We start from the raw sequence: 22,431 nt of genomic DNA, 5'->3' as shown, positions 1-22,431 counted from the left end.
GCTCTATACAGTCAGCAAAAACAAGACCGGAGCTGACTGTGGCTCAGATCATGAACTCCTTATTGCCACATTCAGACAAATTGAAGAAAATGGGGAAAACGACTAGACCATTCAGGTATGACCTAAATCAAATCCCTAACAATTATACAGTGGAAGTGACAAATAGATTTAAGGGACTAGATCTGATAGAGTGCTTGATGAACAATGGACGGAGGTTCGTGACATTGTACAGGAGACAGGGAGCAAGACCATCCCAAAGAAAAAGAAATGCAAAAAAGTGAAATGGCTCTCTGAGGAGGCCTTACAAATAGCTGTGAAAAGAAAGAGATGCAAAAAACAAAGGAGAAAAGGAAAGATATACCCATTTGAATGCCAAGTTCCAAAGGATAGCAAGAAGAGATTAGAAAGCCTTCCTCAGTGATCAGTGCAAAGAAATAGAGGAAAACAATACAATGAGAAGACTAGAGATCTCTTCAAGAAAGTTCCCTTGGAACATTTCATGCAAAGATGGGCTCAATAAAGGACAGAAAGGGTATGCACCTAACAGAAGCAGAACAGATTAAGAAGAGGTGGAAAGAATACACAGAAGAACTGTACAAAAAAGATCTTCACCACCTAGATAATCATGATGGTGTGAACACTCACCTAGAGCCAGACATCCTGGAATGTGAAGTCAGGTGGGCCTTAGGAAGCATCACTACAAACAAAGCTAGTGGAGGTGATGGAACTCCAGTTGAGCTATTTCAATCCTGAAAGATGATGCTGTTAAGTGCTGCACTCAATATGGCAGCAAATTTGGAAAACTCAGCGGTGGCCACAGGACTGGAAAAGGTCAGTTTTCATTCCAACCCCAAAGAAAGGCAATGCCAAAGAATGCTCAAACTACAACACACTTGCACTCATCTCACATGCTAGGAAAGTAATGCTCAAAATTCTCCAAGCCAGGCTTCAGCAATATGTGAACTGTGAACTTCCTGATGTTCAAGCTGGTTTTAGAAAAGGCAGAGGAACCAGAGATCAAATTGTCAACATCCGCTGGATCATGGAAAAAGCAAGAGAGTTCCAGAAAAACATCTATTTCTGCTTTATTGACTATGCCAAAACCACTGACTATGTGGATCACAATAAACTGTGGAAAATTCTGAAAGAGATGGGAATACCAGACCACCTGACCTTACTCTTAAGAAATCTGTATGCAGGTCAAGAAGCAACAGTTAGAACTGGACATGGAACAACAGACTGGTTCCAAATAGGAAAAGGACAAATACGTCAAGGCTGTATATTGTCACTCTGCTTATTTAACTAATATGCAGAGTACATCATGAGAAACACGGGGCTGGAAGAAGCACAAGCTGAAATCAAAGATTGCCGGAAGAAATATCAATAACCTCAGATATGCAGATGACACCAATTTTATGGCAGAAAGTGAAGAAGAAATAAAGAGCCTCTTGATGAAAGTGAAAGAGGAGAGTGAAAAAGCTGGGTTAAAACTCAACATTCAGAAAACAAAGATCATGGCATCTGGTCCCATCACTTCATCACAGATAGATCGGGAAACAGTGGCAGACTTTATTTTTGGGGGTTCCAAAAATCACTGCAGATGGTGACTGCAGCTATGAAATTAAAAGACACTTGATTCTTGGAAGAGAAGTTCAGATGAACCTAGACAGCATATTAAAAATCAGAGAGGTACCATTTCACGCCAGTCAGAATGGCTGCGATCCAAAAGTCTACAAGCAATAAATGCTGGAGAGGGTGTGGAGAAAAGGGAACCCTCTTACACTGTTGGTGGGAATGCAAACTAGTACAGCCACTATGGAGAACAGTGTGGCGATTCCTTAAAAAACTGGAAATAGAACTGCCTTATGACCCAGCAATCCCATGCTGGGCATACACACCAAGGAAACCAGAATTGAAAGAGACACATGTACCCCAATGTTCATCACAGCACTGTTTATAATAGCTAGGACATGGAAGCAACCTAGATGTCCATCAGCAGATGAATGGGTAAGAAAGCTGTGGTACATACACACAATGGAGTGTTACTCAGCCATTAAAAAGAATGCATCTGAATCAGTTCTAATGAGGTGGATGAAACTTGAGCCTATTATACAGAGTGAAGTAAGCCAGAAAGAAAAACACCAATACAGTATACTAACGCATATATATGGAATTTAGAAAGATGGTAACGGTAACCCTGAGACAGCAAAAGAGACACAGATGTATAGAACAGTCTTTTGGACTCTGTGGGAGAGGGAGAGGGTGGGATGATTTGGGAGAATGGCATTGAAACATGTATAATATCATATATGAAATGAATTGCCAGTCCAGGTTCAATGCATGATACAGGATGCTCGGGGCTGGTGCACTGGGATGACCAAGAGGGATGGTACAGGGAGGAAAGGGGGAGGGAGGAGGGAGACGGGTTCCGGATGGGGAACACGTGTACACCCGTGGCGGATTCATGTTGATATATGGCAAAACCAATACAATATTGTAAAGTAATTAACCTCCAATTAAAATAAATAAATTTATTGAAAAATAAATAAATAAATGCATAAAAATAAAATAAAAATCAGAGACATTTCTTTGCCAACAAAGGTAGGTCCGTCTAGTCAAGGCTACGGTTTTTCAAGTAGTCGTGTATGACTGTGAGAGTTGGACTGTGAAGAAAGCTGAGCACCGAAGAATTAATGCTTTTGAACTGTGGTGTTGGAGAAGACTCTTGAGAGTCCCTTGGACTGCAAGGAGATCCAACCAGTCCATCCTAAAGGAAATCAGTCCTGAATATTCATTGGAAGGACTGATGCTGAAGTTGAAACTCCAATACTTTGGTTGCCTGATGCAAAGAGCTGATTCATTGGAAAAGACCCTGATGCTGGGAATGATTGAAGGCAGGAGGAGAAGGGGACGACAGAGGATGAGATGGTTGATGGCATCACCAACTCAGTGGGCATGAGTTTGAGTAAATTCTCGGAGTTGGTGCTGGACAGGGAGGCCTGGCGTGGTACAGTCCACGGGGTTACAAAGATTCAGACACAACTAAGCAACCGAACTGAACTGCACCCAGCAACATGTATAACCAAAACAGAGAAGAATGGAGTAGAGCTATATAGGAGCAAAGTTTCTATATAATGTTGGAATTAAGTTAATGTAAATCTGAAGTCAATTCTGATAAGACTATAATGTAAACCTTAAGAGAATAACAAAAGAAGATAAAAATCATGAAAGGAATTAAAACATTACCCTAGGAAATAATGGAAAGAAAATAGAAATGCAGGTACAGAAGGACAGAGACATGAGACAGAGAGAAAACAAAATGCAAAATGGCAGACATAAATCCAACCATACCCAAAAAACATTTACTGTGAATGCATTAAGCAATATAATCAAGAGGCAGGGACTGTAGGAGTCAATCAAAAAAGAACAAGATCAAATTAAATGCTGTCTACAGAAGACACACTTTAGATCCAAAAACACAAATAGGATAAAAATAAGTGGATAGAAAAAGACACTGTGCAAAGAACTACCACAGAAAAACTGAAGCAGATACACTAATATCAGACAACTTCTAAAATGGTTTTAGAAATGAAGAGGGATGTCTTATAACAATAAAAGGGTCAGTTCATCAGTAAGATAAAAAAATTATAGACACAGAGGTTTCCCTGGTGGTTCAGTGGTTAAGAATCCACCTTGCAATGCAGGGGACATGGGTTCGACCCCTGGTCCAGGACAATTCCACATGCCACAGGGCAGCTAAGCCAGCCCATGCACCAGTCGCTGAGCCTGTGCTCAGGAACCCAAGAGCCCCAACTACTGAGGCTGATATGCCACGACTACTGAGGGGCACACACCCGGAGCCTGTGCTCTGCAACACAGGAGGCCACTGCAGAAGCAGCTCGCACACTGCAACTGGAGAGTGGGCCCGGTCTCTGCAGCTGGAGAGCCCATGCACAGCAACGCAGACCCAGTGCAACCAAAACAAATCAACAGACTTTTGTAAAAATCAATCAATCAATAAATAAATGGCATGTCCACAGACATTTTAAAAGAATTGTAAACATACATATGTACCTTATAACAGGGCTTCAAAATACATGAAACAAAACTGACAGAAACAAAGGGAGAAAAACACTATTCAACACTAGTTGGAATATTTCAACGCTTCACCTTTAATAACAAACAGAACTAAGCAGAACATAACAAAGAAACATAAACACAATATACCAACTATACCTAACAGACATCTAGAGAATATTCCATTCAACAGTAGAATACACGTTCTTCTAAAGTACACATGAAACACTCTCTAAGACAGACCATATGCTAGGCCACAAAACAAGCATCAGCAAATTTAAAAGGACTGCAAGCACACACATATGTCCTCTGACCAAAATGAAACAAAATTAGAAATCAGTTACAGAAGGAAATTTAGGAAATTCACAAATATAGGAAATTAACATACTCCTAAATCAATAATAGACCAAAAGAACAAATCAAAAGGAAAATCAGAAAACACTTGAGATGAGTAAAATCAAAAACACAACATATCAAAACTTAACGGGATCAATCAACTGCGTGCTTGCAGGGAAATTTACACTTGTAAATGTCCATATTAAGATAAGAAAGGGAAAACATTTTGTATGAATTTGAGATACTTCTTAAACACAATAAAGGGGGGCAGGAGGCCAAAGAAACCTCTGGGGGAGGTAATAAAAAAAAAGAGTACCTATCCAAAATACAAAAAGAATTCCTTCAATTAATTTTAGTTTTTGTGAAGAGAACACAAAGGAAAACTGATCAAAAGATGTGAATAAGCACTTCACAAGAGATATCCAAAAGTCAATAAACTTATGAAAAAATGGTAAACCTTTTAACTCACCGGGAAAATGAAAACCAAAAATACCACCTCACATCAGAACACCAGAAATAAATAACAATCCAATTGTCAGTGAGGATACAGAGCAATGGGAACTCTCATACACTGTTCATGGGAATGTGAATTGTTATAACCACTTTGGGAAACTGGCAGTATCTATTAATACTATATTAGGCCTATAATCCAGCAAATCTGCTATTAGGTCTAAACTCAATAGAAATTAATACTATATGAACAGACAGGTACAAATATGTTCACACAGCATTATTAGTGATAATCAAGAAGTAGAAACGATCCACATCTATCAACAGACTGTATAAACAAAATGTGGTAAATGAATACAAGTAATATTACAGAGCAATGAAAGTGAACTACGGTTAAGGAATTAACATGGATAAAACTCAAAAACATGTGAAGCAAAAGCAGCTACAAACAAAATACATATTGCATGAGTCCATTTATATTAAGTTCAAAAACAAGCATATTAAGTCAGAATAGTGTTTGGTGGGCTACAGCCCACGGGGTCGCTAAGAGTCAGACACGACTAAATGACTAAGCACAGCACAGCACAGCGACAGCTCTGGAGGGAGGCAGAAGGTAGTAAAGGACTGATGAGAGCGGAAGAGAGCTCTCAAATGCTGCTAGTGTTCCTCTTCTTGACTGAGTGAGTGGTAGTTACACACACCATGGTTTACAGTAGCTCGCTGAGCATCAATTTGTCTGTGTGTGTTTTCTGCATTAATATTATTCTTCAATAATGAAAACTAAAGCACCACATAACATTAAAAAATAAAATCAATTGAATCATAGTAAAATTAGAGTGCTTGAACCTTAGACGGTAATAATTTTTTGAAGACTGAGCTTTTGATATAAATATTAAGTTCAATCTCACAAGCAATCAAGACTTATCAACTGAAACAAGATGATACCATTTGAAAATAGTTAAAGTGGAGGAAACCTAGCTAATTCCCTTCTCTAGGGAATACTCTGTTCACACCTACTGATAGAAATACAATTACCTTCCTTCTCACTTTTCATTTTCAAGAAACCTTCCTTTACAGTCCTAGAAAGGGTTGCTCTACGATCCACAGAACAGTGCGACCATGGTCCCTGAATTTCCAGTTCAGTCCCCTGAAGTCTAACTAGGTTCTAAGAGATACTCAGCCCTATATCCTTCTAATAATAAATCTGTATTGCTAAAGTTTGTTCCTAGAAATCAAATGACCAATGGATATAACACCGTGATATAGGATATGTTACAACCATGTTATATAATAGTTCTATTTACATCAGAAGTTGAAAATTGGCAACTTACAGACTGTTTTATCTGATCCACAAAGTATTTTTTTTAAGTATAAATTACATGTTATGAATTACAGTCTTCCTCACTAGACTTTGGCCAAACTCCTAGGAGGCAAGTACTGGGTTGCCATTCCCTTCTCCAGGAGATCTTCCCGACCCAGGGATCGAACCTGGGTCTCCCACATTGCAGGCAGATTCTTAACCATCTGAGCTACCAGGGAAGCCCCATTATACAAGAGTTCTGTTTATATCAGAAGTTAAAAATTGGCAACTCATGAACTGTTTCATCTGATCCACAAAGTGGTTTTTAAGTATAAATTACATGTTATGAATTACAGTCTTCCTCACTAGACTTTGGCCACGCTCCTAGGAGGCAAGGACTATTATTTTACATATCTTTGTTTTTCCCAGTGCTAGGCTCTAGGTCCAAAAATACATGCAGAATGATTAAACAAACTATGCCAATAGGTTTCTATAAAATTCTAGAACTCTGACAACTGATTAATTTCTGAGAAACTAAATAACAAACTTTAAAATCCTAGTTATTCAATAGGGAAAACAATAATGACAATACACATTAAATGATATTTTAAAAAATCATGTGCTTTTGTACAGTAAAACAAATCTTTAAAATGTAAAATAAAGAAATCAAAGGAAGAAAAATTTTATGTAAAATAAATGCCATAATATTATATAGTGAAAAGAAATGAGATTAACAACTATAATTATCACTTAAAATCTGCCTCTGTCATATACAACCCTGCTAAAATTCTTCAACAAGCCATGGAGACAATCTATGTCAAGTGTGCTCTGGCCAAAAGATCTCAATGTAGATAGGTCCTGTTCCCTATTCTTGATATTTTAAAAAGGAGAAAAATTTTTAATTCTAAAGTATCCTTGTATCTAAATATAATAGTAATAGTTAACATATTGGAGAAGGCAATGGCACCCCACTCCAGTACTCTTGCCTGGAAAATCCCAAGGACGGAGGAGCCTGGTAGGCTACAGTCCATGGGGTCACGTAGAGTCAGACACAACTGAGCGACTTCACTTTCACTTTTCACTTTCATGCACTGGAGAAGGAAATGGCAACCCACTCCAGTGTTCTTGCCTGGAGAGTCCCAGGGATGGAGGAGCCTGGTGGGCTGCCATCTATGGGATCGCAGAGTCGGACACGACTGAAGCAACTTAGCAGCAGCAGCAGTTAACATATACTGACTTGTTCAGTTCAGTTCAGTCGCTCAGTCGTGTCTGACTCTTTGCGACCCCATGAATCGCAGCACACCAGGCCTCCCTGTCCATCACCAACTCCTGGAGTTCGCTCAGAGTCACGTCCATCGAGTCGGTGATGCCATCCAGCCATCTCATCCTCTGTCGTCCCCTTCTCCTCCTGCCCCCAATCCCTCCCAGCATCAGAGTCTTTTCCAATGAGTCAACTCTTCGCACGAGGTAGCCAAAGTACTGGAGTTTCAGCTTTAGCATCAGTCCTTCCAAAGAACATCCAGGACTGATCTCCCTTAGAATGGACTGGTTGGATCTCCTTGCAGTCCAAGGGACTCTCAAGTCTTCTCCAACACCACAGTTCAAAAGCATCAATTCTTTGGCACTCAGCTTTCTTCACAGTTCAACTTTCACATCCATACATGACCACTGGAAAAACCATAGCCTTGACTAGATGGACCTTTGTTGGCAAAGTAATGTCTCTGCTTTTGAATATGCTATCTAGGTTGGTCATAACATTCCTTCCATGCCACAAATTTCACATTTAATTCTCACAACCTTATGAAACACTTACTATTTCTTATTCCACCCTACAATCAAGAAAATCTAGGAATTCCCTGGCAGTCCAGTGTTTAGGACTCACTTCCACTGCACGGGGCATGGCGTGGATCCTGGATGGAGGAACCAGGATCCTGAAAGCCTCAGCAACCTCATGGACTGCAGCATGCCAGGCTCCCCTGTCCTTTACTGTCTCCTGGACCTTGTTCAAATTTATGTCCATTGAGTCAGTGATGCTATTTTACCATCTCATCCTCTACCATCTCCTTCTCCTTTTGCCTTCAATCTTTCCCAGCATCAGGGTCTTTTCCAATGAATCAGCTCTTCATATCAGGTGGCCAAAGTATTGGAGATTCACCATCAGTCCTTCCAATGAATATTCAGGGTTGATTTCCTTTAGGATTGACTGGTTTGATCTCCTTGCAGTCCAAGGGACTCTCAAGAGTTTTCTCCAACACCACAATTCTAAAGCATGTTCTTCAGTGCTCAGCCTTCTTTATGGTCCAATTCTCACATCTGGACATGACTACTGGAAAAACCATAGCCTTGACTATATGGACCTTTACTGGCAAAGTGACGTCTCTGCTCTTTAATATGCTGTCTAGGGTGGTCATAGCTTTCCTTTCAAGGAGCAACCATCTTTCAATTTTGAAGATTTTTAAATAGTGAGAATGAAAAATAATAAAGCATTTGATAAATTGGATTAGACATATGTTCAGTGTGAGGATCTCAATCCTTTTGTTAACTAAAAAGCATGTGTTAGTCAGTCGCTCAGTTGTGTCTGACTCTTTGCGACCCCATGGACTGTGGCTCACCAGGCTCCTCTGTCCATGGGATTCTCCAGGCAAGAATACTGGAGTGGGTTGCCATTTCCTTCTCCAGGGGATCTTCCTGACCCAGCGATCAAACCTGGGTCTCCTGTATTGGAGGCAGACTCTTTACTCTCTTAGCCATCAGGGAAACTTTTGTTAACTGAAAGGCATTGTGTTAACAATATTTAAGCCTAGCAATCCCCAGGATGAGTTGAACCTTCCCTGGTTCAAAAAGACATGCCTAACTCATATGTCAGTACTATACGAGCTGAATACAATTCTTTAAATAATAATTTGGTAATAGTTATCAAAAGCCCTTAACTGTTTTACACTTTTTGCCCTGATATTCCATGACTGAGAATCATGTTAGGGGTTGGGGGAAACTTTTACTCAGAGATATTCACTATATTAATATCTATTATAGCCAAAAGGGAGAAGGCAATGGCACCCCACTCCAGTACTCTTGCCTGGAAAATCCCATGGACGGAGGAGCCTGGTGGGCTGCAGTCCATGGGGTTGCTAAGAGTCAGACACGACTGAGCGACTTCACTTTCACTTTTCACTTTCATGCACTGGAGGAGGAAATGGCAACCCACTCCAGTGTTCTTGCCTGGAGAATCCCAGGGACAGCGGGGCCTGATGGGCTGCCATCTATGGGGTCGCACAGAGTCAGACACGACTGAAGAGACTTAGCAGTAGCAGCATAGCCAAAAAGAAAAGAAATAACCTAAACAACTAATACAGTAGTTAAGATGTTTTTGTTCACCATGATCCACTATTCAGGAAAACTATCACTCACCTAATCTGTGATCTTCAGGCATCTGTTAATCATGGCTTTCTGTGGATTCCCCAACTCATCCTATCTACAGCCATGGTGGCCACTTTGCTGTACTTCATCTCCCAGCTACCAATGACTGGTTAAGGAATTGATGATCACAATACATCGGCATCAACCCAGATGGCATGTGGACATCAGGAAAAAGTTAGTCTTTCAAGTATAGTTGCTAAGCCAAAGAGTATGTGACTGAGGCTCCAGAAGCAAGAGGCTAGAAAAACCCAGATATGGAGTCAAAGAGGCTCAGTGACATCATTTGAGACTTTGGAGCTAAGCTGCTTCCAAAGCTATTCCATCCTTCTCCATATTTACTATTCTCAATTATGTGAACCAGTAAATTATTTACCTTTACCAAAGCTTGTGATAAGTTTTTATCACAGGTAAGCAAAAGAATCATGATTAACACACTACCAAAAGAAGAATGGTTAAATAAAATACACTGAGTACACCTATTCGGTATCTTTGTGGATAAAATTCAATGGAATAATGCTGACAGAATAGCATAAACTGTTAAAGAGATGCATTCAGGAGCCTAGTCTGAATCTTGACTCTACTACAGATTCTCATGTGTCCCTGGCTAAACTAGTTAACCTCTGTGCTTCCATTTCCTCATCTGTAAAACAGGGACTCAATAATACCTACTGCATGATCATTAGAAGTAAATGAGTTACAATTTACAAAGTTCCTAAAACAAGTCCTACCATTAAGTATATGTATCTTTTAAATAAATGAGTTTATATACATACATACATATACATGGGCTTCCCTGGTGGCTCAGATGGTAAAGAATCCGTATGCAATGCAGGAGACCTGGGTTTGGTCCCTGAGATGGGAAGATCCCCTGGAGAAGGGAATGGCTACACAGTCCAGTATTCTTGCCTGGAGAATTTCACAGACAAGAGGAGCCATGTGATCACAAAGAGTCAGACACGACTGAGTAACACTTTCACTTTCATATATATATATGATATAAAATAATATATATACAAAGTAATTCACTGATTTTTTTTAAAATCTGTGCACAGAAATAGGAAAAACTATGTTTTTTTTTTAAAAAAGGCAGAAATACCCTATTTGTCAAAAAAGAAGAAAAAACAAGAAACATGCCTCAGGTCTTATGAAAGACAGGATGACTCTGATTGGCTTCATACAAATCCCCTGACATTCTCCAGAGGCACCATAGCTGTATTTACCATCAGACAGGAAGCACATACATAGTGGCGAGGGCAGAGCTAACACAATGTATGCCATTTAACAATAACAGCAAGTACCAGGTTAAAGCTTAATTTAAACCTAGAAGAATGTCATTTCACCAACTAAACTAGTTTCCCAGGAAAGATACAAACTTATGAGCACAACAAACACTTAACGCGTGTGTGTGTGTGTGTGCTCAGCTGTGTCCAATCCTTTGGGACCCAATGGACTGTAGCCCCCTGGGCTCCTCTGTCCATGGGATTCTCCTGGCAAGAATACTGAGGTGAGTTGCTGTGCCCTCCTCGAGGGATCTTTCTAACCTAGGGATCAAACCCACGTCTCCTACACTGCAGGCAGACTCTTTACTGTCTGAGCCATCTGGGAAGCCCCATGTCATCCCCTAAAACTGCTCATATTTGGCTTTATACTGCATCTTGTAGAATACAAGCCTTTTAACTTAAATAGAGGTATATAACCTGTCGTCTTTAAATTCACAAATTTCAAATCTAATAATGAAGCCACATTGAGAAGATTTGTTTCACAACCCACACTTGTTTCAGCTCTGCATCTTTCTACATTATGCTTTAAATTCCTATCAAACCATTCAAATTCTGTCGCTCGTTAGATACACTAAGTAATACATGTTATGAAGAGATCTGTTTTGTATGAAATAAAGTAATTAAAGCTTTAAGTGTTTTAAAAAAACACTTCTTGTAAGATGAACCAGGTTGAGAGTCAAGCCTCCTTTCCCTTCCATAATGAACACTAAATCATCTGCCACTAAAGCATCTCAATTTTGTTGAGCACCTCATGCACCAGGTTAAAATCCTTCACAATAAGTGGACTTCGAAAATTCTCCATTCAAATTCTAATGTTTATTTGTTACAACTGTAGTGAGTTTATGAGGCCAAAATATTAAGATAAACAGCATTCTACTTTAATTATTAAACATGAAAATAAGATTTTTCATTAGTATACTTCTAACATTTTTCATAAAATTTAAGATTTGCACAAACTGATTTTGAATTTTTCGTTTTTTTAATCCTATCTCCATACACATACAAAATTCATGCCAAAAAAAGAAAAAAAGTTTATCAGTAAACTGAATGAGCCAAAATGACTGATTAGTAAATTAAAATTTGTTAAGGAAAAACTAAGAAATTACTCAAAATGAAATTTCTTTATCTTGGGCAATATATCCGAGTGGTTAAAATGCAGACGATTAAAATCTCAGCTCTAACATTTACTACTGTGTGTCATACTGGGCAAGTTTCTTCACTTCTCTGGGCTTTGGCTCCTCATAGGCAAAATGAGAATAACTGTATATACCTCAAAGAGTTAATGAGAATTAAATGAATTAACATGTACAAACACTAAACTTCAGCTATTACTGTTACTATTATGACTCTCTAAAATATAACTTTGGCCACCTCATGCGAAGAGTTGACTCACTGGAAAAAGACTCTGATGCTGGGAGGGATTGGGGGCAAGAGGAGAAGGGGACGCAGAGGATGATGGCTGGATGGCATCACTGACTAGATGGACGTGAGTCTGAGTGAACTCCAGGAGTTGGTGATGGACAGGGAGGCCTGGTGTGCTGCGATTCATGGGGTCGCAAAGAGTCGGACACGACTGAGTGACTGAACTGAACTGAAAATACAACTTGCCTATAAAATACTAAAATGAGTGTCTTCCTGGGTCTCAAATATGTATATATTAAGTATAAAATCATTCAGTTTAAAAAAAAAAAACAGTCCTTTGACAAAACATTCTGTTAGATGCCAACTCTATAGAGGACATCCTACTATGCAATGAGAATATGGAAATGAACAAAAGAAAGTCTCTGAATTCAAGACCTTTCTGTAGAGTAGGTAAAAAAAAAAAAAAAAGTCTATAATAAAAGGTATGACAACAGAGGTGCTATGAAACAGACAAGAATTGTCTGCAGGACACTACGGAACACTATGCTTCCCAGGTGGCGCTAGCGGTAAAGAACCCGCATGCCAACACAGAAGACATGAGAGACGCAAGTTCGATCCCTAGGTGGGCAAGATCCCTTGGCGGGAACAGTAACCCACTCCAATATTCCTGCCTGGAGAATCCCATGGACAGAGAAGTCTTGTCAGCTAGGGGCCACAGGCTTGCAGAGAGTCATACAAGACTGAAGCGACTTAGCACACATGCACAAACAGAACACTAAGGAACAGAGGCATCTAACCAGGGGGAGCAGGGGAGACACCCTAGAAAGAATTTCTGAGAAACAATCACCTAGTTTCCTCCACTTCAGGACACCACATTGCTATTTACATAATTTACACAGCTTTTAACATATTCGTAATAGCGTTTTAGAATGCAGATCAATAAAAAGACAAGATCACCTAGTACACTACTACTTAACTATGCTCATAAACAAACTTAAAAATCTTTTGGTAATAATGAAGATGACTATCTTAACAAATTATAACATAACCTTGAAAGAGTCACACTGCTTCCTCAAAAAAACATTTATTTTACCAATAAATAAAAGCTACAAACTTTCCTCCAGTAAATTATAATGAAACTGATGTCAAAGAATATTTTTCAGCTGTTAAAGACCTCTGAAGGATTTGAATTCAACCCCGCCACTTTACAGATTTAGAGGAGCCACAAAGTATAATGGGAAAGCAGTAAGTTGAAAATCAGAAAACCGCATCTTGGTCCCAACTCTCCTAGAGTGAAAGTCTGGGCAAAGTTTCCTCATCGGTAAAATAAGAAGTTTGAATTCAATAGCTTCCAGGGTCCCTTTCAGCTCTATAATTCTCATGTTATGAAACTGAAGCAGATAAGCAACTTGCCCAAACATCACCCATCTAGTTAAGGGCAAAGTAGGGACACTTGTTTTCCAATTATCAATGCACTTTCTCTTTTGCAGCATACTGCTTCTCCCACTTCATAACACCGTTCCTCTAAATTATTCTAAGATATGTGGAAATTATTAAAGAGAACGAAGGAGTTTACAAAACTAAATTACTTATTCCTATAGTTCTTCTATAGAAAATGAGCTTTAAATCTAAATGAAACAAATACATGAACTCTCAAGCTCTGTGTCACTTACTTCACTAAAACTGACCTCAGGAAAGTTAAAGGAGTTTATCCTTAAACTTCCAAGTACCTAAAATCTAACCTTTCAATACATTTCACAGAAGAGACTATGTTCCATAGTAAATTAAAATATGAATTGTTATAGATAATCATAACTATTACATACATACTTCTCTGAATAAGATGAGAATTAAAATTCTTTTTATGTTCTGGTTATAATATGCACTTTTTTATTCAAGACAGATCAATTTAAACACTTACTTTTCCTTTAGCTATCCTTTTTTCAGACTCTCTAGCTTTTAAACCATTAGATTAAGCACATTACCTCTGAAATCACATAAACAATTAAAAATAAAAGACTATACAGAATGCTGATAGTTTCTCTTTTAAAACTGAAAATCAGCCCCCAGAAGTGCAACTCTACTAAACTATATCATAAGCAGCATCTGATTCCCTAAAATGTCTTCAAAGCTTATTATATTTTGCAGGGAATTTATCAAGATTTCAGGAAGACTGACAGTGTTGATTCCAGAAAATACAGGAAAAACTGCAGAAGCACAATAAAAACGCAAAACAGCAATAAAGTCAACAGCAGTTTCATACTACTGAAATTTGAGGATTTTCAAAAACATTCATGGATATATAAGTAGTTTAACTACATTTACAAATTTTCAAAGAATCACAGAATGTTTGCATTTTTTAATTGGATGGGACCTTAAGTCACTTAATCCAATACCACACAAAATAAGAATTTATTGAATTTATCTCCACCCCACCCCAAAAGTCCATGTACATGCACGTGCTCAGTCATGCCCAGCTCTTTGTAACCCTATACACTGTATGTAGCTCGCCAGGATCCTCTGTCCATGGGATTCTCCAGGCAAGAATACTGGAGTAGGTTGTCATTTCCTTCTCCAGGGGATCTTCAGGGATCGAACCCATGTCTCTTATGTCTTCTGCACCAGCAGTGTAGTTTGCTTTAAATTCTCATAGTTAAATATTTCAAGAGACTGGTCTTTCCATTGCTGGTCAAGTCTAGTTGTTACATGGTTCTTACAGCCTTGTCAAAAAAAAAAAAAAAAAAAATACAGAATTCATTCTATGCCTTTGCACCTTTCACCTGTTAGTTTATCTTCTGTAACAGCATAATAAATACATTCTCTTCTATTTGTTTTTGAAATATCTGAAAACAGCTATACTCTTCCCCACCCTTCAACTAGTCTCTTGCTGAATCTAAATGTATGGTCCACAGATTTCTTGTGTGTCCTGAAGACACTTCTGGGATAAAATGTACTTCCACATTGCAAGTAACCTTTAAAAACAACAGCCAACTGTTGAATTTTGGTGTAATATCAAAGAATAACTTCCCAAAAGGCTAGTAAAATAGTTCTAAGTACATATCTATGTGAAATTGGGTTCTCAACACATGCCTCAAAATATATCTCAACAGACGGAAAGAAGAAAATCCAGCTACCTTCTAGTATGCCAGAAATTAAAGTGGTCTGTAAAAATATAAAACAATTCCACTAGTCTCACTGAAGTTTTTATTTTAGCATATTTATTTATCATTTTAAAATTCGTTAACATGTAATCAAATTGTTTTTAGATAAATAAATGTTTCTGAAGTTATTTCATTACAAATATAGTAAATACCAAGACATAACCCACATAAACAAAATCTCTTTAGAGACCTGAATAATTAAGGAGTAAAGGGGGTCCAGAGACCAAAAAGGCTAAAACATAACCTATTTCTCAAGGGCAGATTCCCAGGCTTCTATCTTGAATTTCCCTTTCTCCTCTAATACATAAAAATGCCTCTGTAAGGGAGGCGCCTACCACATATCTATGCATTCACGAGCTAGAATCCTTAAACATACAACTCGGTCTTGCTGCAGCAGGTGACTTCAAAAAATTAAAGTGCCATCTGATGCATAACTTTTAACATCTTCCTACAGGTATTATGCAATCATCTGGAATCAAATACTTTTAACTCTTCCGTCTAAAGATGCAGTCTGTAAATACAGAAACAGAGCAAGTTTATGACTATGATATTATCTTTTTGGCCAAACTATTTTTGCTATTTATATAAAAGTAAAAAGCAAATTATTTATATCTGGAAAAATGGAATAAAAAAGACAAGTCTTTTGTATAACCATTTATTTGACTCACAGCAGTAACCCATTCAAAAGTACTTATGTACTGATATGAAGAAAAAAAAAAATCTATTCATCTAGCCAACACATTCCTAGGCCTCAGCAAACAAAACTGACCTTATCTGAAAATTTCTTAACTTCTCACATCCTTATTCACAGAATTATTAGAAGATAAAGTGGGATAGAGAATTTAGCCACAGGTTTAAAAGATCTACTGTGAAACCTAGAGCTACACTGCTGAGCACCTCTCAGAGAATTTTAAGACTGATAAAGGAAAAGCTTTGGAACTCCAAGGAAAGAAATTATTAATAGTCTGTGTGTGTTAGTCACTCAGTCGTGTCCGACTCTTCACGACCCCATGGACTGTAGCCCACCAGGCTCTTTGGTCCATAGAATTCTCCAGGCAAGAATACTGGAGTGGCTTGCCATTTCCTTCTCCAATTAATAGTCTACACTCTACCATACAAATTCCTGAATTCCAATAAATTCCTAAATCTTATGATTTAGGCTTATGGATAAGATACTTATGGCTTATCTTTAAAAATAGCCCATTTTCAAAGTTAAGTTTGCTTAAAAGGAGTTCATCACATATATAACTTTATATATGTACATATACGTGTGTATCTCTTTTAAGTTTAAAATTTTATATTCTCTATTACATTAAGTTGGCTCAATTTTTCAAGAAACAAAGTTTGTTCTCTCCTCGATACGTACACTCAAGTTCCATTAATAGTAATGCTTTTCACTAGCTATCAGTCACCAGCAATTAAAGCTATCAAATTTGGATTTCCCTGGTGGCTCAGTATCCTCCTGCCAATGCAGGGGACATGGTTCAATCCCTGGTCCAGGAAGATCCCACATCCTGCAAAGCAGCTAAACCCAAGCACTAACCCCATGCTCTGTAACAAGAGAAGCCACAGCAATGAGAAGCCTGTGGACCCCAACCAAGAGTAGCACCAGCTCATGGAAACCAGAAAAAAGCCCGCACAGCAATAAAGACCCCACATAGCCAAAAATAATTTTTTTAAAAAAGCTGTTAATTTACATCAATTTATACAACAGACTAATATGTTACCTGGAAAAGATGCCAAGCACTTGTTAAAATAAAAACTGGGATCCCACTCAATAGACAATGGTAACACCTTGATTCCTAGGGCTTCATATATGCAATTAGTGTTCGCATTAGTGAAATCTGAAACAATAGCTTCAAGATGAATACATAACCCTACAGAGCATTAAAAGTTTTAATTTATTTCCTGGTTGGTCAAAAAAAAGCAATATACCACTGTCACCATACAGGTATTTGGGTGTGAAGTATAACTTACACAACAGCATGTCTTGTTATTTCATAAATTGAGACTAGGTTACATAAAAATCCAAACTGCTGGAAAAAATTTGCCTTATTTGGAAGTTCAAGCTAAATTATTCCAATCTTTCAAAATTTTAAAACATCAGGAAAAGTGCAGAATAGTACACAAGTTTTTTAATGAGTTGAAGTAACCTCTGAAGTTCACAAAATCTAGATTCTACAGACCCAAAATTACTAACACTGATTACAGATGTTAACAGATGAACAATTCAACACTAAGTCCTCATTAACAAGTACGTGCTTGGCTCACACAAAATGTCTCAATAAATATTTAAGAAATGAATAATTTAAAAAAAGGTATAGACTTAAAAAAAGTCTTTCCCAAGACATCACTGAATATCACTCATTATACTATCATTCCTAACACTGCCATTTAGCATCTTAATGAAAGTATAGACAAAAGTAAAAGCATGCTAAAAGCACCAACTGCCGTTCTCAAAATAGATTTTAAGACACTCATTTACAAATTTTCAAGTGAAGAAAGAAAAATCACCAGGTGTACTAAATTCGAGTTAGTCAATAAATAAACTTTTATCTTCTAATAATCAGAACTCAGGGTTGGGGGTGAGATGGAAAGAGGAAATGTCTGTCAAAGTATTCAGAACGCTTAATGGATGCCATAAATCAAATCTTCCCGTGAATTTTCCAGAGCAAATTCATGCCAATCTTTGAGCCTATTGTCACTTTCACACATGCTCACAGGAACAAAATGACAAAGAACGCTATGCCTGAACCACTGGATTCAGGGCACAAACCACTTGACTAACAAATGTCAAGACTCTGAGTCATAAATACTGATAGCTATTTTCAAAATAAATTAATCCCACCGACTCCTACATAAATCAAAGCTCTTGGTATCTTTAAAGGATTCACTAGACTACTGGACTTCCCGACGTTTTTTCGAAAATGTGGCTACAATCTTCCTGTGTGACACAACTGGCCGTGAACACCCCATTTACCAATTGCTCATGAATACCGCTGAACGTTTTCCAGACAAAAGAACGTTAAACGCGATTCTACACACATTTATTCTTCCCCCATAAATATGTGTTCTCCTAAATTTAATTTTACGTCGTATACTTAAAGTTAAATACAGCAAGTTAAAATTTTAGTCAAAAGCACTCCGGTGTCTTACTAGCTGTGTAACTGCTACATCTGGTGGCAGCACACTTGCATGCAGGAAGCCAGAAAACTTAGAAAACAATTGTAACCGATCTGGTGAATGTTTGCAGTAACCTTTACGCAGCGATTTCCCACAAAACCCACGACCCTGTCGGAGAAGAATAGTAGCCTACTTGTAACAGAGAGGTAACACACAAATATGCAGGAGGTGATGGCGAAGCAAAGTTGCAACCATCTGGGTGGTTTTAAAAGCCTGCCCACGAATCGGTCTCTAGTTTAAACTGCTCCGGGTGGGGGTGGCGGGGCAGGCCAGGGATCAAAGTCGGCTTTGATAATTTCAGCGGCTCTCCCCAAAAGGCAGAGATCTTGCCAGTGAGGGGCATCCTTCAGGTCCCGGGCAGCAAAGCTCGCAGAGCGGGGACCGCCTCTAGGGGAGGAGTGCGCGAGGGAAGGGGAGGGGGCTCGAGGATGAATGCTTCACCGAGAGGGAAAACCCACCAGAGACCGGAGGCCGGGAGGTTAAGAGTACTGAGAGTACTAGCAAATGGAGCAGAAAGGGGCTCGCGTCCGGGGTCAGGCTTCCCACCCTAGCCAGGACTGCCTCTTAGGAACCCCAAGCGAGTCTGTGCGCCGCGCCTCGCCCCGTCCCCTCCAGCGCGCACCCCTTCGTCCGTCTTCGCCACCCGCGAACCACCACCCACAACCGGAGCACTACCTCCCCTGGGCCGGGCGGCCTCGCGTCCACCTCGTCCCCCTCCCCCACCCCGGGGTCGCGGGAAGGAGACCCGGGGGCGCGCGGGCCGCGGCGCGGGGAAGGGAGGCCAGCGAGCGGGCGCGGGCGCGACGGCACTTACCTTCCCTGGGCCTCCCGGATGGCGGCGTGTGATTCAGCAGGGACCTGGCCGCCGCCGCCGAGCCCGGGGTTGGAGACGTGGAGAGCTGGGACCAAGATGGCGGCCCCTCCAAACTTCCACTGCTACTTTGGACACTCATCAAGCTACTTTCTGGGAACCCGACTCCCCCCCTGCGACGGCAGCGGCGGCAACGGCACCGGCACCCGCCTCCGTCATGGCGGGGGCCGCGCTGAGGGCGAGCAGGAGAGCGAGGGCAGGGAGGGGAGAGTCAAGGGGATGGGGGAGGAAACCAAGAAGGGGGGAGGTGGGGAGGGTAGAGGTGAGGGGAGGAGAGGGGACGGGGAGGAGGAAAAGCGGGAGAAGTAAGGGAGCCGGCGGGCGCGCCGGGGAAGAGGCGGAGGGAAGGAGCGCCGCGGCGGAGGCGTCGAGGGGGCGCCCGCTGGGGCCGGGGTCGGAGCGCGGGCGGAGCGCGGGCTGCGCCAGCCGAGAAGACTTCCGCGGGCGGAACCTGCCGGCACCTCTGCAGTGCGTCGGCCCCCGGCGTCGCCCGGGTGGCGGCGGCGGCGGGCGGTGGGTGGCGGCTGAGGCGGCGGGGTAACCTCTGCATCAGTTACGGGCGGCGGCGGCGTCACGCGCCGCCTGTGCAAACACTATCGCGAGGCTCCTGCGCCTCCGGTAGCGGCGGCGGCGGCGGCGGCCGCGGGACCAGGCTTGGGGGAGGGACCTGCCAGGGGTTGGGGGCGGGGGGGATTGGGGAGGGAACGAGCGCGCGAGGGAGGAGACGCGGGCGCTGGGCGCTCCGGGCGCACCCGCGGATCGCTGCTCGGCGCGGGAGCCCGGGGCCGGCGGACTGGCGTGCGCCGGGGGCGGCCTCCCGGAGCCGGCCGGAGGGAGGCGCGCCCCGCACGCGCCCCCGCCGCGCTGCACCGGCTCCCGCTCCCGCTCCGCTGCCACCTGACTCCCCCTTTCTCCCGCGGAAGCGCGCCTGCCTCCCGACCCACACCCAGCCTGGGGAGAAATGCTTCTGCTCTCTCTGGGCTGTCGTTTCTCAGGAGTTCGATGTGATCATTTCTCAAAATGGAACTGCAAAGTTGAGAGTTGCTTTTTTTTCCTCTCTCTACTGTGTAAAAAAAAAAAAAACAAACCGGTGTGCGCCTCCCCGTTCGGGAGTGGTTATCGAATAAAAGAGCTAACAAAATAAGTTGGGTGGAAATAAAACTTTACAAATGTTTTCCAACAAGAAAGACAATCTTTACTGGTGTATGCACTGTATGTGTGGTCTGGCAGTTCTTTGTTTTAAAACAGTAGGTGGAAAGTCTGAATAGAAAAATTTGATCACCGAGTTCACATTTTTAGGGTATGAAGAGGGTATGGTTTCTAGAAAGTTCCAGTGACTGCCACTGCTGAGTCGTGACTACAAAATATTGAAGCGAACTACAGCATCTGTTAAAATTTATGGTTACAATGTAACTTTCTACACACCCACACAGGGACAGACACATCAGGGATTGGGCATCTTGTACATAAAAGAGCCTTCTAATAGTTCAGGAAAAATACAACGAAGTTATTGCTCTCTTTTTTGTGTACAAAAAAAAAAAAAACAAATTGAATAGAACACTAAAAAGATTATGATATAGAGTAACTGTACAGGCATGAGGAAATGGCATTGCCAGGGGAACAAAAATGTCACTTCTATTTTTTATTTTTATGACTCTGCGCTTCTCATAGTAATGTTTTGTTCAGATAAACTATCATATTAAAATAGAACCTTGGTTGTCAGTTATCTCCAGAAGTAATTTTAGTTTTCTTGTGCTTCAGATTCTTCAGTGAGTTTTTAGTTATGTTCTGCTTTTCATACTTGGGGTAATCTCAAATTAAACAACTTCAGTGAGGTATAATTAACATGCAATAAACTGCACATATTTAAAGTGTGCAATTTGATGTTTTCATGTGTATACAACCCTGAAACCATTTCTACAATCAAGATAGTGAATATATCCATCTGCCTCCAAAATTTCCTCTACCCCTTTCTGATTCCTCTTTCCCTACACCCCCATCCCCAGGTAACCACAGAACTGCTTTCTGTCACTTAGTTTACATTTCCCAGAACTTTAGATAAAAGGAATTGTACAATTTGAACTCTTTTGTCTGACTTCTTTTACTCAATGTAATTATTTTGAGATTGATCTACATTGTTGGATTTATCAATAGTTCATTTCTTTTTCTTTCTGAGTATTCCATTGTGTGAATATACCACACTTTGTTTTTTCATTCACCTGTTGATGGAATTTGGATTGTTTCCACTGTTTTACTAATGTGAATAATGCTAGTATGAACATTTGTGTACAAGTCTTTGTGTGGACATATGCTTTCCTTTCTCTTGGATACATATCTAGAACCTTACATTAGATTTTTATACCAAAGTGCATACACCCTAAGGCAAAACAAGAGTTCCTGTAAGATAGGTAATAGGTAGCTGTATGCTCTCAGTATTTTAAAAGAGAAAGCTTAGTCAGCTGATTGTGGTGAAAAGGACAGAAAAGAAGTCAAGAGACCTGGATATTAGTCTCAGCAGGTAGCAATCCTTCTTGATTTAATTTCCTCATCTGTGAAAAAGAGGTTAGAGTCACTCGGTGATCTCTAAAGCTCCTACCAGTTTCAAGATTTTACCCAGAGCTCAGCTCCTCTGGAGAGTAGTAAACAAAACCCAACCAGAGATTTGATAGGTTATCTGCCTCCCAATCCTCCCAAGAGCCTCAGGATACCTGTACACCAACACCAGTTACATTTTATGCAGACTGACTCCTTGTATTTTAAATGGTAACTAGAGGATCACAACAAATCCAAATACATAATACAATTTCTTTCGGTTTGTTTTTGTTATGAGTGCTGCCTTGGAAAGACAATTAAATGACTGATTCCTACTTTCTTGCAGCTTATGATAAAGATAGTCAACATGACTGACTTGCAGAGAGGCTACTGCCAGCAACAAGGAACTACTTAAATAAACCGTGGCTTAGCCTGAAAATAGAATGTTATGCTATCACTTAA

At 40.5% G+C, this 22,431-nt stretch overlaps 1 protein-coding gene across 3 annotated transcripts in view; it reads right to left on the bottom strand.

Annotated features, from left to right (window-relative positions):
• TLK1 (tousled like kinase 1) overlaps nucleotides 1-20,089 on the bottom strand; it is a 182,329-nt gene extending 162,240 nt beyond the window's left edge. Inside the window, exon 1 of one of the 3 annotated variants that reach the window (XM_027557899.1) lies at nucleotides 19,381-20,089. In XM_027557899.1, coding sequence (XP_027413700.1) covers nucleotides 19,381-19,519 — 139 coding nt within the window. In that variant the 5' untranslated portion in view covers nucleotides 19,520-20,089. The remainder of the gene's footprint in view (nucleotides 1-19,380) is intronic. The other 2 variants (XM_027557920.1, XM_027557909.1) reach the window with 2 other exon arrangements.
• Between the last annotated feature and the right edge of the window lie 2,342 nt (nucleotides 20,090-22,431).

Source organism: Bos indicus x Bos taurus, chromosome 2 (assembly GCF_003369695.1).
Source record: "Bos indicus x Bos taurus breed Angus x Brahman F1 hybrid chromosome 2, Bos_hybrid_MaternalHap_v2.0, whole genome shotgun sequence".
Taxonomy (NCBI): Eukaryota; Metazoa; Chordata; class Mammalia; order Artiodactyla; family Bovidae; genus Bos; species Bos indicus x Bos taurus.
The sequence above is the reverse complement of the archived record's forward strand: the minus strand, read 5'-3'. Positions and strand labels throughout refer to the sequence as shown.